Raw genomic sequence first — 11,701 nt, forward strand, 5'->3', positions numbered from 1 at the left:
GCGAATCATAGACGCATTTTGCAGTCTTTTTGCATGTTAGAAACGGAGTTGGCGACACTAAAACTGCAATATAATGTTTGTGTAGCAATAATACAGATGACATATATTTTTTACATGTCTCCAGTACCGATAAAAAGACCGCTAACGTCGGAGCTTAACGGTACCACGGTCTTTAATAATTCAGCCCCCGAGCCCGTTTAATACCGGGGCTCGATACCCATCCCTAGTTAACATTTTAATAATCAAATAAGTATGTGAACATAACCAATAACCAGAGATGGGGTCGTTACTAAAAAAAAGTAATATATTACATATTACATATTACTTTAAAAAAAAGTAATATATTACACTACTTCGTTACTCTCTGCATAAAGTAACTCGTTACTTTACTCGTTACTTTACTCGCAGGGCCGGCCCGCCCCTACTGGCAGATCACGCAGACTGCGGTGCACCTACAGTGTGCGCGCCACAGTTTTGCCTCTGCGAGACTCCACTTGCCCCCCAATTACTATTGCATTAAGGAAGACATAACACAAGTCTTTCTTTGTATATGCTCTAAAATAGGCTACCAGCTACACAACAAGCTAACAGTCTGTGAAACGTCAAGACACTAATTAATGAAACCAGTTCAAGACGCATTATTCTTATCATTCTTTATGAGCGCATAACGGTAAGGTATCTAATTACTTAAGTATTTAGTATTCCATAACTTAGTAACAGAGATGGTCAAACTAAAGTGGTAGAGACAGAATTCCTACAATGAAGCGGGACATTGAACTGTTCACCCGTGAGAGGGCGATCAACAAAAGAGAGCGAGCGACGCGTTGAGGGAGTTTACAGATGAAAAGACTCAGCCATATTTATGCAGCACTGCACGTGGAGATGTGGTCTCGCAAGTCGCGCAGATTACATAGGCCTACGTGTATATAAACCTGCGGCGGAAACCCCTCTAGTCTGTCAGTGAGTGTGATTATTTTATAAAAGTAACGAAGTAACGCGTGTCGGGGCAATGTTAGTAATTGTAGTGTGATTACTAAATTATAAAAGTAACGCGTTACACTACTCCGTTACCGACAAAAGTCATATTATTACAGTAACGCGTTACACCCAACTCTGCCAATAACCTACCATAGCCAATAACAAATACATTTAACTTATTTTATTTTTGTTGTTCATCCATCCATCCATCCATCTTCTCCCGCTTATCCGTGGTCGGGTCGCGGGGGTAGCAGTTCCAGCAGAGAGCCCCAAACTTTCTTTCCCTGGCGACATCAACCAGCTCTGACTGGGGGATCCCAAGGCGCTCCCAGGCCAGCGAAGAGATATAATCCCTCCACCTGGTCCTAGGTCTACCCCTTGGTCTCGTCCCAGCTGGACGTGCCTGGAACACCTCCCTAGGGAGGCGCCCAGGTGGCATCCTAACTAGGTGCCCGAACCACCTCAACTGGCTCCTTTCGACGCGAAGGAGGAGCGGCTCAACTCCGAGTCCCTCCCTGATGACCGAACTTCTCACCTTATCCCTAAGGGAGACACCAGCCACCCTGCGGAGAAAACCCATCTCGGCCGCTTGTATCCGCGATCTCGTTCTTTCGGTCATGACCCATCCTTCATGACCATAGGTGAGGGTAGGAACGAAAATGGCCCGGAAGACCGAGAGCTTTGCCTTCTGGCTCAGCTCCCTTTTCGTCACAACGGTGCGGTAAAGCGACTGCAGTACCGCTCCCGCTGCTCCGATTCTCCGGCCCATCTCACGCTCCATTGTTCCCTCACTCGAGAACAAGACCCCGAGATACTTGAACTCCTTCACTTGGGGTAAGGACTCATACCCTACCTGGAGTGGACAGTCCATCGGTTTCCTGCTGAGAACCATGGCCTCAGATTTGGAGGTGCTGATCCTCATCCCAGCCGCTTCACACTCGGTTGCGAACCGATCCAGTGAGTGCTGAAGGTCGCAGACCGATGAAGCCATTAGAACCACATCATCTGCAAAAAGCAGTGGTGCAATCCTTAGTCCACCGAACTGCAGACCCCCTCCCCCATGACTACGCCTCGAAATCCGATCCATGTATATTACAAACAGGATTGGTGACAAAGCGCAGCCCTGGCGGAGGCCAACCCTCACCGGAAATGGGTCCGACTTACTGCCGAGGACCCGGACACAGCTCTCGCTTTGGGAGTACAGAGATTGGATGGCCCTGAGTAGAGACCCCCTCACCCCATACTCCCGCAGCACCTCCCACAGTAACTCCCTGGGAACTCGGTCATACGCCTTCTCCAAGTCTACAAAACACATGTAGACCGGATAAGCGTACTCCCAGGCCCCCTCCAGGATCCTTGCGAGAGTAAAAAGCTGATCCGTCGTTCCACGACCAGGACGGAATCCGCATTGTTCCTCCTCAATCTGAGGTTCGACAATCGGCCTGACCCTCCTTTCGAGTACCTTAGAGTAAACTTTCCCGGGGAGGCTGAGTAGTGTGATGCCTCTGTAATTGGCACACACCCTCTGATCCCCCTTTTTAAATAGGGGAACCACCACCCCGGTCTGCCACTCCTTCGGTACTGTTTCCGACTTCCACGCAACGTTGATGAGACGTGTCAACCATGACAGTCCCTCAACACCCAGAGCCTTCAGCATTTCCGGGCGGATCTCATCCACCCCCGGGGCTTTGCCACTGTGGAGTTGTTTGACGACCTCAGTGACCTCCCCCCGGGAGATTGGTGTTGATCCCCCGTCATACTCCAGCTCTGCCTCTAACATAGAGGGCGGAGTTGTCGGGTTCAGGAGTTCCTCAAAGTGTTCCTTCCAACGCCCTAACACTCCATCAGTTGAGGTCAACAACGTCCCATCCTTACTGTACACAGCTTGGATGGTTCCCTGCTTCCCCCCTCCTGAGGTGTCGGACAGTTTTCCAGAACAACTTTGGTGCCGCCCGAAAGTCCTTCTCCATGTCTTCTCCGAACTTCTCCCACACCCGCTGCTTTGCCTCGGCCACGGATGAGGCTGCTGCCCTTCGGGCCTGTCGGTACCTTGCAACTGCCTCGGGAGTCCCCCGGGATAACAAATCCCTGAAGGCCTCCTTCTTCAGTCGGACGGCTTCCCTGACCACCGGTGTCCACCAGGAGGTTCGAGGGTTACCGCCCCTTGAGGCACCTAGGACCTTGAGACCACAGCTCCCCGCCGCGGCTTCGGCAATAGAGGCTTTGAACACCGACCACTCTGGTTCAATGTCCCCAACCTCCACAGGAATGCCCGAAAAGCTCCGCCGGAGGTGTGAGTTGAAGGCCTCCTGAACTTGGGCCTCCTCCAGACGTTCCCAGTTCACCCGAACTACACGTTTGGGCTTACCAGGTCTATCCAGAGGCTTCCCCCGCCACTCGACCCAACTCACCACCAGATGGTGATCAGTTGACAACTCCGCCCCTCTCTTTACCCGAGTGTCCAAAACATACGGCCTCAGGTCCGATGATACGATAACGAAATCGATCATGGACCTTCTGCCTAGGGTGCTCTGGTACCCACGTACACTTATGAGCATCCTTATGTTCGAACATGGTGTTTGTTATGGCCAATCCATGACTAGCACAGAAGTCCAGTAACAAACCACCACTCCGGTTCAGATCAGGGGGGCCGTTCCTCCCAATCACGCCCCTCCAAGTGTCTCCATCATTGCCCACATGTGCGTTGAAGTCTCCCAGCAAGATTAAAGAGTCCCCTTCAGGAGCCCCATACAGGACTCTTTCCAGGGTCTCCAAGAAGGCCGTATACTCTGAACTGCTGTTGGGTGCATAAGCACACACAACAGTCAGAGTTTTCCCCCCCATAACCCGCAGGCGTAGGGAGGCGACCCTCTCGTCCACTGGGGTAAACTCCAACAACGAAGCACCTAACCGGGGACTTGTGAGTATCCCCACACCCGCCCGGCGCCTCACACCTTGAGCAACTCCGGAGAAGAATAGAGTCCAACCCCTATCCAGAAGTAAGGTTCCAGAGCCGACGCTGTGCGTAGAGGTGAGCCCAACCAGATCCAACTGGTAACGCTCCACCTCCCGCACAAGCTCCGGCTCCTTCCCCCCCAGAGAGGTGACGTTCCACGTCCCCAAAGCCAGCTTCTGTCGCCCGGGTCTGGTCCGTCGAGACCCTCCGCTTTCACTGCCACCCTTCTGGCAGCGCACCCGACCCCATTGATGTTTCCCGTAGGTGGTGGGCCCGCGGGACGGAGAAGCGGAGGTGTTGCCCACGTTGCCTTTTCGGGCTGGGCCCGGCCGGGCTCCGTGGCAAGCCCGGCCACCAGACGCTCGCCGACGAGTCCTCCTTCTGGGCCTGGCTCCAGAAGGGGACCCCGGGCTTCCTCCGGGCCGGGTATCCTCACTTCTTGTATCGTCTTTCATGAGGTCTTTTGAACCAATCTTAGTCTGGCCCCTTGCCTGAGACCAATTTGCCATGGGAAACCCTACCAGGAACACAAGGTTCCAGACAACACAGCCCCCAGGTTCATCAGGGCACACAAACCTCTCTACCACGGTAAGGTGCTGGTTCTTCAGAGAGGTTTTGTTGTTCATTCATATCTTATTTTACCTAGTTAACATTGATTTATGCATTTTTTTTTTTATCTACAGTTTTAAACGATATTTTTGGTTTACTGTCCTATAGTATACATTGAAATGATTTCAAACCTGTTTTTATTTATCCCAATAATTATAAAGGAGTGCCTTGGAAATATGTGTTTACATACATTTTGATCAAAACGTTTGAGACCCACTGAGACAACTTAGACTAAAGTGAACTATCTAAACACTCAAGAGTCCTTTACCTCACTGAGCTGTAGTTATCAGCCTCTCAGTCTGACTGGAGAGAGCTCCCCTCTACCTTTGTTGTAAAAACATCTTCTTCTTATATCCGTTAGAGCAGCTAGCACCAGATTCTAATAACAACAGCGCAGGTACCTCGCTCCAACGCTCACTCGCACTTTGGCTGTGAGCTGCGGGCGCCAGATAAGCCAACATCCCCCATTTTCATCACTTACAGCGCCCATCGTACAGGGCTAATGAAAAGTGTAACCGGGGTGAAAAGGGTGTTACATTTACTTAATTATGAATATTGTTACATCAAGGCCGAAAATTAGGATGAGTACCAACGGTCAAAAATGTGTTTTCCCTCCCACCCTTAGTTAGTCAGTTAGTCAGTCAGTCAGTTAGTCAGTCAGTCAGTGAGTCAGTCAGTTAGTCAGTCAGTCAGTCAGTCAGTGAGTCAGTCAGTTAGTTAGTCAGTTAGTTTGTCAGTCAGTCAGTGAGTCAGTCAGTTTGTTAGTCAGTTAGTTAGTCAGTTAGTCAGTCAGTTAGTCAGTCAGTCAGTCAGTCAGTTTGTTAGTCAGTTAGTTTGTCAGTTAGTCAGTTACTCAGTTAGTCAGTCAGTCATTTAGTCAGTTAGTTTGACTAACTGACTAAATGACTGACTAACTGACAGTCAGTTAGTCAGTTAGTGAGTCAGTCAGTTAGTCAGTGAGTCAGTCAGTCAGTTAGTCAGTCAGTTAGTCAGTCAGTCAGTCAGTCAGTCAGTGAGTCAGTCAGTTTGTTAGTCAGTTAGTTAGTCAGTTTGTTAGTCAGTTAGTTTGTCAGTTAGTCAGTTACTCAGTTAGTCAGTCAGTCATTTAGTCAGTTAGTTTGACTAACTGACTAAATGACTGACTAACTGACAGTCAGTTAGTCAGTTAGTGAGTCAGTCAGTTAGTCAGTCAGTCAGTGAGTCAGTCAGTTAGTTAGTCAGTCAGTTAGTCAGTCAGTCAGTGAGTCAGTCAGTCAGTCAGTCAGTGAGTCAGTCAGTTAGTTAGTCAGTTAGTGAGTCAGTCAGTTAGTCAGTCAGTCAGTGAGTCAGTCAGTTAGTTAGTCAGTCAGTTAGTCAGTCAGTCAGTCAGTCAGTGAGTCAGTCAGTTTGTTAGTCAGTTAGTTAGTCAGTTAGTCAGTCAGTTAGTCAGTCAGTCAGTCAGTCAGTTTGTTAGTCAGTTAGTCAGTCAGTTTGTTAGTCAGTTAGTTTGTCAGTTAGTCAGTTACTCAGTTAGTCAGTCAGTCATTTAGTCAGTTAGTTTGACTAACTGACTAAATGACTGACTCACTAACTAACTGACTGACTGACTAACTGACTAACTGACTGACTAAATGACTGACTAACTGACTGACTGACTGACTGACTGACTGACTGACTCACTGACAGTCAGTTAGCCAGTTAGTTAGTTCGTCAGTTAGCCAGTCAGTTAGTTAGTCAGTTCGTTTGTCAGTTAGTCAGTTAGTCAGTTACTCAGTTAGTTAGTGAGTCAGTCAGTCAGTTAGTCAGTCAGTCAACTAGCACCAGATTCTAATAGGTACCTCGCTCCCATGCTCACTCTGCGGCTTAGTTATTCAGTAAGTCAGTTAGTCAGTTAGTGAGTCAGTTAGTTAATCAGTCAGTTAGCCAGTTAGTTAGTCAGTTAGTTAGTTAGTCAGTCAGTTAGCGAGTCAGTTAGTTAGTGAGTCAGTTAGTGAGTCAGTCAGTCAGTCAGTTAGTGAGTCAGTCAGTTAGTTAGTTAGTTTGTCAGTTAGTGAGTCAGTCAGTTAGTTAGTCAGTTAGTTAGTTAGTTTGTCAGTTAGTGAGTCAGTCAGTTAGTTAGTCAGTTAGTTAGTTAGTTTGTCAGTTAGTGAGTCAGTCAGTTAGTTAGTTAGTCAGTTAGTTAGTTCGTCAGTTGGCCAGTTAGTCAGTCAGTCAGTCAGTTAGTCAGTAAGTCAGTTAGTCAGTTAGTTTGTCAGTTAGTTAGTCAGTCAGTTAGTGAGTCAGTTAGTTAGTTCGTCAGTTAGTTTGTCAGTTAGTTAGTCAGTCAGTTAGTGAGTCAGTCAGTTAGTTAGTCAGTTAGTTAGTTAGTTTGTCAGTTAGTGAGTCAGTCAGTTAGTGAGTCAGTCAGTTAGTTAGTTAGTCAGTTAGTTAGTCAGTCAGTTAGTCAGTTAGTGAGTCAGTCAGTTAGTTAGTCAGTTAGTTAGTTAGTTTGTCAGTTAGTCAGTTAGTGAGTCAGTCAGTTAGTGAGTCAGTCAGTTAGTCAGTTAGTGAGTCAGTCAGTTAGTGAGTCAGTCAGTTAGTTAGTTAGTCAGTTAGTTAGTTCGTCAGTTGGCCAGTTAGTCAGTCAGTCAGTCAGTTAGTCAGTAAGTCAGTTAGTCAGTTAGTTTGTCAGTTAGTTAGTCAGTCAGTCAGTTAGTTCGTCAGTTGGCCGGTTAGTTAGTTCGTCAGTTAGTCAGTCAGTCAGTCAGTTAGTCAGTTAGTTAGTCAGTCAGTCAGTCAGTCAGTCAGTTAGTCAGTTCGTCAGTCAGTTAGTCAGTCAGTTAGTCAGTCAGTCAGTCAGTTCGTCAGTCAGTTAGTCAGTCAGTCAGTTAGTTAGTCAGTTAGTTAGTTCGTCAGTTGGCCAGTTAGTTAGTCAGTCAGTCAGTCAGTTAGTGAGTCAGTCAGTTAGCCAGTTAGTCAGTCAGTCAGTCAGTCAGTTAGTTAGTTCGTCAGTCAGTCAGTTAGTTAGTCAGTCAGTCAGTCAGTTAGTTCGTCAGTCAGTCAGTCAGTCAGTTAGTTAGTTCGTCAGTCAGTCAGTCAGTTAGTGAGTCAGTCAGTTAGCCAGTCAGTCAGTCAGTTAGTTAGTTAGTTCGTCAGTCAGTCAGTTAGTTAGTCAGTCAGTCAGTCAGTCAGTCAGTTAGTTAGTTCGTCAGTCAGTCAGTCAGTTAGTGAGTCAGTCAGTTAGCCAGTGAGTCAGTCAGTCAGTCAGTTAGTTAGTTCGTCAGTCAGTCAGTTAGTTAGTCAGTCAGTCAGTCAGTTAGTGAGTCAGTCAGTTAGTTAGTTCGTCAGTCAGTCAGTCAGTTAGTGAGTCAGTCAGTTAGCCAGTCAGTCAGTCAGTCAGTCAGTCAGTCAGTTAGTTAGTTCGTCAGTCAGTCAGTCAGTTAGTGAGTCAGTCAGTTAGCCAGTGAGTCAGTTAGTTAGTTAGTCAGTCAGTGAGTCAGTCAGTTAGCCAGTCAGTCAGTCAGTCAGTCAGTCAGTTAGTTAGTTCGTCAGTCAGTCAGTCAGTTAGTTAGTCAGTCAGTCAGTCAGTCAGTTAGTGAGTCAGTCAGTTAGCCAGTCAGTCAGTCAGTCAGTCAGTCAGTTAGTTAGTTCGTCAGTCAGTCAGTCAGTTAGTCAGTCAGTTAGTTAGTCAGTTAGTTAGTTCGTCAGTTGGCCAGTCAGTCAGTCAGTTAGTGAATCAGTCAGTTAGTGAGTCAGTCAGTCAGTTAGCCAGTTAGTTTGTCAGTTAGTTCGTTAGTCAGTCAGTCAGTTAGTTAGTCAGTCAGTTAGTTAGTCAGTTAGTTCGTTAGTCAGTCAGTCAGTTAGTTAGTCAGTCACAGGATCAATAAAGTATATATTATCCTTTTTTAAATGATCTCTTTGTTCTTATCTTTTTCCACCAACAGAACTTACTGCTGCTGGGTGCCACGGCCATAGAGGACCGTCTGCAGGCCGGCGTTCCCGAGACCATCGCCACTCTGATGAAGGCCGACATCAAGATCTGGGTCCTCACCGGAGACAAACAGGAGACCGCCATCAACATCGGTGAGAAAATAATCCCTAATGGACTAAATGTGAATCAAAGGAAAGACGTTCGTGCCACAACTTCATGGAAAGTAAGAGCTGTGGAGATGCTGTTAACTGGAAGTCCCCTTGTCCCTGCAGTAGAGGAAACTGTTCTTATTGTGGAGTTAATGAAATCACTGCGAGAAGAATAGCCACCATTATGTAGGCTGTGAAATGCCAGACATGTCTCCAATCTCTAAGTGAAAAGGGCCAGTGCAAGTTTGTCCACAAAAACTACAAAGAAAAAAACAAAGAGTCTGGACACCCTCTGAACTGCATTGTCATTTCTCCCACACCTTTTATAATCAAACTGCTTCCTAAACCTGATATTCAGAGGTTTGTTTTGCTGATCGCTGCATGATGGAGTCGAAGTATGCATAACACACTACAATAGAGATAAGACAGTCCGGAGGCTGAATGGAGTCAGATAGCTGTGTAAATCCAGTCATACATGAGACCAGTTTCTCCCCCTTGTGTTTTGGTTTTGACTAAATCTAATCCCCCACCCTTCCCCCCCATTCTCCACCTATCCGTCTCTCAGGTTACTCCTGTCGTCTGATTACACACGGCATGTCCCTCATCATCGTCAACGAGGACTCTCTGGATGTGAGTACACATTATTTCTGTGTACAGGATTGAGATTTGTTGTGTGTACAGGTAGGAGTTAGTAGGGTTTTGAGCAGGTTACTGTGGAAACTAAGGTGTGGTCCGCAGCCAGATTGGTGGGTGGGGTTCTTTGTGTGCTCACAGGTGCGGGTAATTAAAGTCTCTGGTGTCCCTCTGGAGATGAAAAGAGACGAGTAGTGAAGCATCACATCTTCTTCCACATTCACATACAGTGCCTGGCTTTCAACACACAGTCTCTGTCTCTCTATCTCAGTCTTTTTGAGCTGCGGTACATTATTTATATTAAAATAATCACACCAACAACCAAATAAAATAACTAAATGACACATGTAGCCTAATATCATATATATTGTGATCATTTAATGACAAGTCTCTGAATTTGGCTACGAGTTCAGACCCGAAGTAGCTAGCTTTGAGATCTCTGACACCTTCTCATAACAGTTGAAGATAAATAATAGTCTTGTTTTGAAGTGACAGTTGTTTTGTATGGAGATGACGTTTTGGGTCTTATTAAGGCATCATTTTTTTGGACAGATTAAGTGAAATCTGACAATTTGGTTGAAAATCCCTGCTCTATGTAACCTATTTCTAGCTAAATGTGTGTTCACATGTTCATTATTTCTTGTTGCTATTTACAGTGATGTCTGAGCTCTGTACATTAGATTCAATCCCGAGTTCCATGTTCTTTACATTCAGGTTTCATGTGTGATTGCTTAACCTAAATGGCCTGATTCCTGTCATGTGTCTCTGTGTCTGTCTCGCTTTCACACACTCCATGACCCACAGCATGTGTACACACACACACACACACACACACACACACACACACACACACACACACACACACACACACACACACACACACACACACACACAATTCCAGTGTGTTCACTTTTACAGAGTTTGTTTATACGCGAGACCGGGGAGATTATGCCTCGTAAAGTTTAAGCGTCGGAACTGTGTGTGTGTGTACTGGTGTGTCTGTTTATGGATGTGTGTGGGCACAAAGAGGGATTTTTTTTTTAGTCATATAGCACAATCTTTAGAAACCTATATGTGGATAGCATTGTGGAATCCTGTGTGAAAATGTTCATCTTGGTCAGGAATTGAAATGTAATTGCACCACTTCACACCTATTATAGTTACCTATTATAGTTTTGTTTTCTCAGTTATTCCAAGTTATAGTAAAGAAAACATATGGGATTTTGCATTCCCATGATTCAAAGTGAGCCAGACAGCATGCAAGGCCGCTTAGACGCTGGGTAAACTGAGCCGCACAGGGTGACCATTTAATGTCAAGGTAATATAGAAACTTAAGCCTGAGAACTGCCTACGTTATAAGTACAAGAGGGTAAAGCTAATACAGTTACCACTCTATAAGTGAATCATTCTTAATATGATTTGGAGGATTTTATTAGCAGCCACCACATACAGTACACTTCTACTATAAAGTTCACAGTCAGGTCGACGGTCTGGGTCAGAGCATGAAGCATTCAGCTCCAACAGGTGACAAATAAAAAAAAAGTAGTTTCTTTCATTTTCATGCCCCGCCGTTATTGCTTGGACATATTTGACATTCCTGTCTATAGGCTTTAATTGCAGTCAGAGGAAATGTTATACTTATGTTCTTGGATAAATTCTTCCCCAGAGATTACACATACATGGAGATAGATCCAATAGCACTTAAGACAAGAGGTTCTTGTTGTCATTTAAGTCTTTTTCTGCACCAACATGCCAGAAAAAATGTCTAACCCCTCTCATTTGAAATATGTCTACAGGTGAATGACATGTAATGAGTCAGGGTGTACTGTAGCAAAGAAGGCCTTTGTTGAGAGTTGCTGTTTTTTTAGATGGGACTTCCAGTACAAACAAATACTACTTAGTGATAAGAGCAGGCGACCCGAGTACACTGTCACTCACCAATAGACGCTAATCTGTCCCAAAAAGAAATACTCTGAAAACACAAAGAAAAAACTGGTGGGCATAGTGAGTGAGTGGCTGAGTTTATTAAAGAGGCCCTATTATGCTTTTTTGTGTTTTCCCAGCCCACAACAGAGTCGTCCAGCTATCCAATCAGAGCAGACTGGGTAGTAGGAGAAAAATAGAGAGCTTTTTGAACATTAAAGCATGGAGACATGTCACAGTAGAGACACTTACTAATATGAACCTGAAAGTTAACAAAATAGGGCCCCTTTAAAATGTCCTTATGCAAAATGCAGACGTTCCATTTAATACTCATTTAGCAGCAACTCAAAACAACTCGGTTCACTCAGGAATCCATCTTTCAGCTGGCCTCAGTACACAGAAATGGCAAACATGCACCCTGCTGATGTGTCCTTGAGCAAGCTTTTGAAATCTCAGGGTCATTATCACTCATGAGACGTTTTGTAAAATAGTTGTACTGACACAACTCTATATGGTGCACAGAGACAGCAGAGTTGAGAGAGACAGCTGGTTGACATGAAACAT

The 11,701-nt window shown here is 45.7% G+C and overlaps 1 protein-coding gene across 1 annotated transcript in view; it reads left to right on the forward strand.

Annotated features, from left to right (window-relative positions):
- atp8a2 (ATPase phospholipid transporting 8A2) overlaps nt 1–11,701 on the forward strand; it is a 57,779-nt gene that overhangs the window by 26,690 nt on the left and 19,388 nt on the right. The window contains exons 23-24 of the mRNA XM_034229660.1: nt 8,446–8,584; nt 9,147–9,211. Coding sequence (XP_034085551.1) covers nt 8,446–8,584; nt 9,147–9,211 — 204 coding nt within the window. The remainder of the gene's footprint in view (nt 1–8,445; nt 8,585–9,146; nt 9,212–11,701) is intronic.

Source organism: Gymnodraco acuticeps, unplaced genomic scaffold (assembly GCF_902827175.1).
Source record: "Gymnodraco acuticeps unplaced genomic scaffold, fGymAcu1.1, whole genome shotgun sequence".
Taxonomy (NCBI): domain Eukaryota; kingdom Metazoa; phylum Chordata; class Actinopteri; order Perciformes; family Bathydraconidae; genus Gymnodraco; species Gymnodraco acuticeps.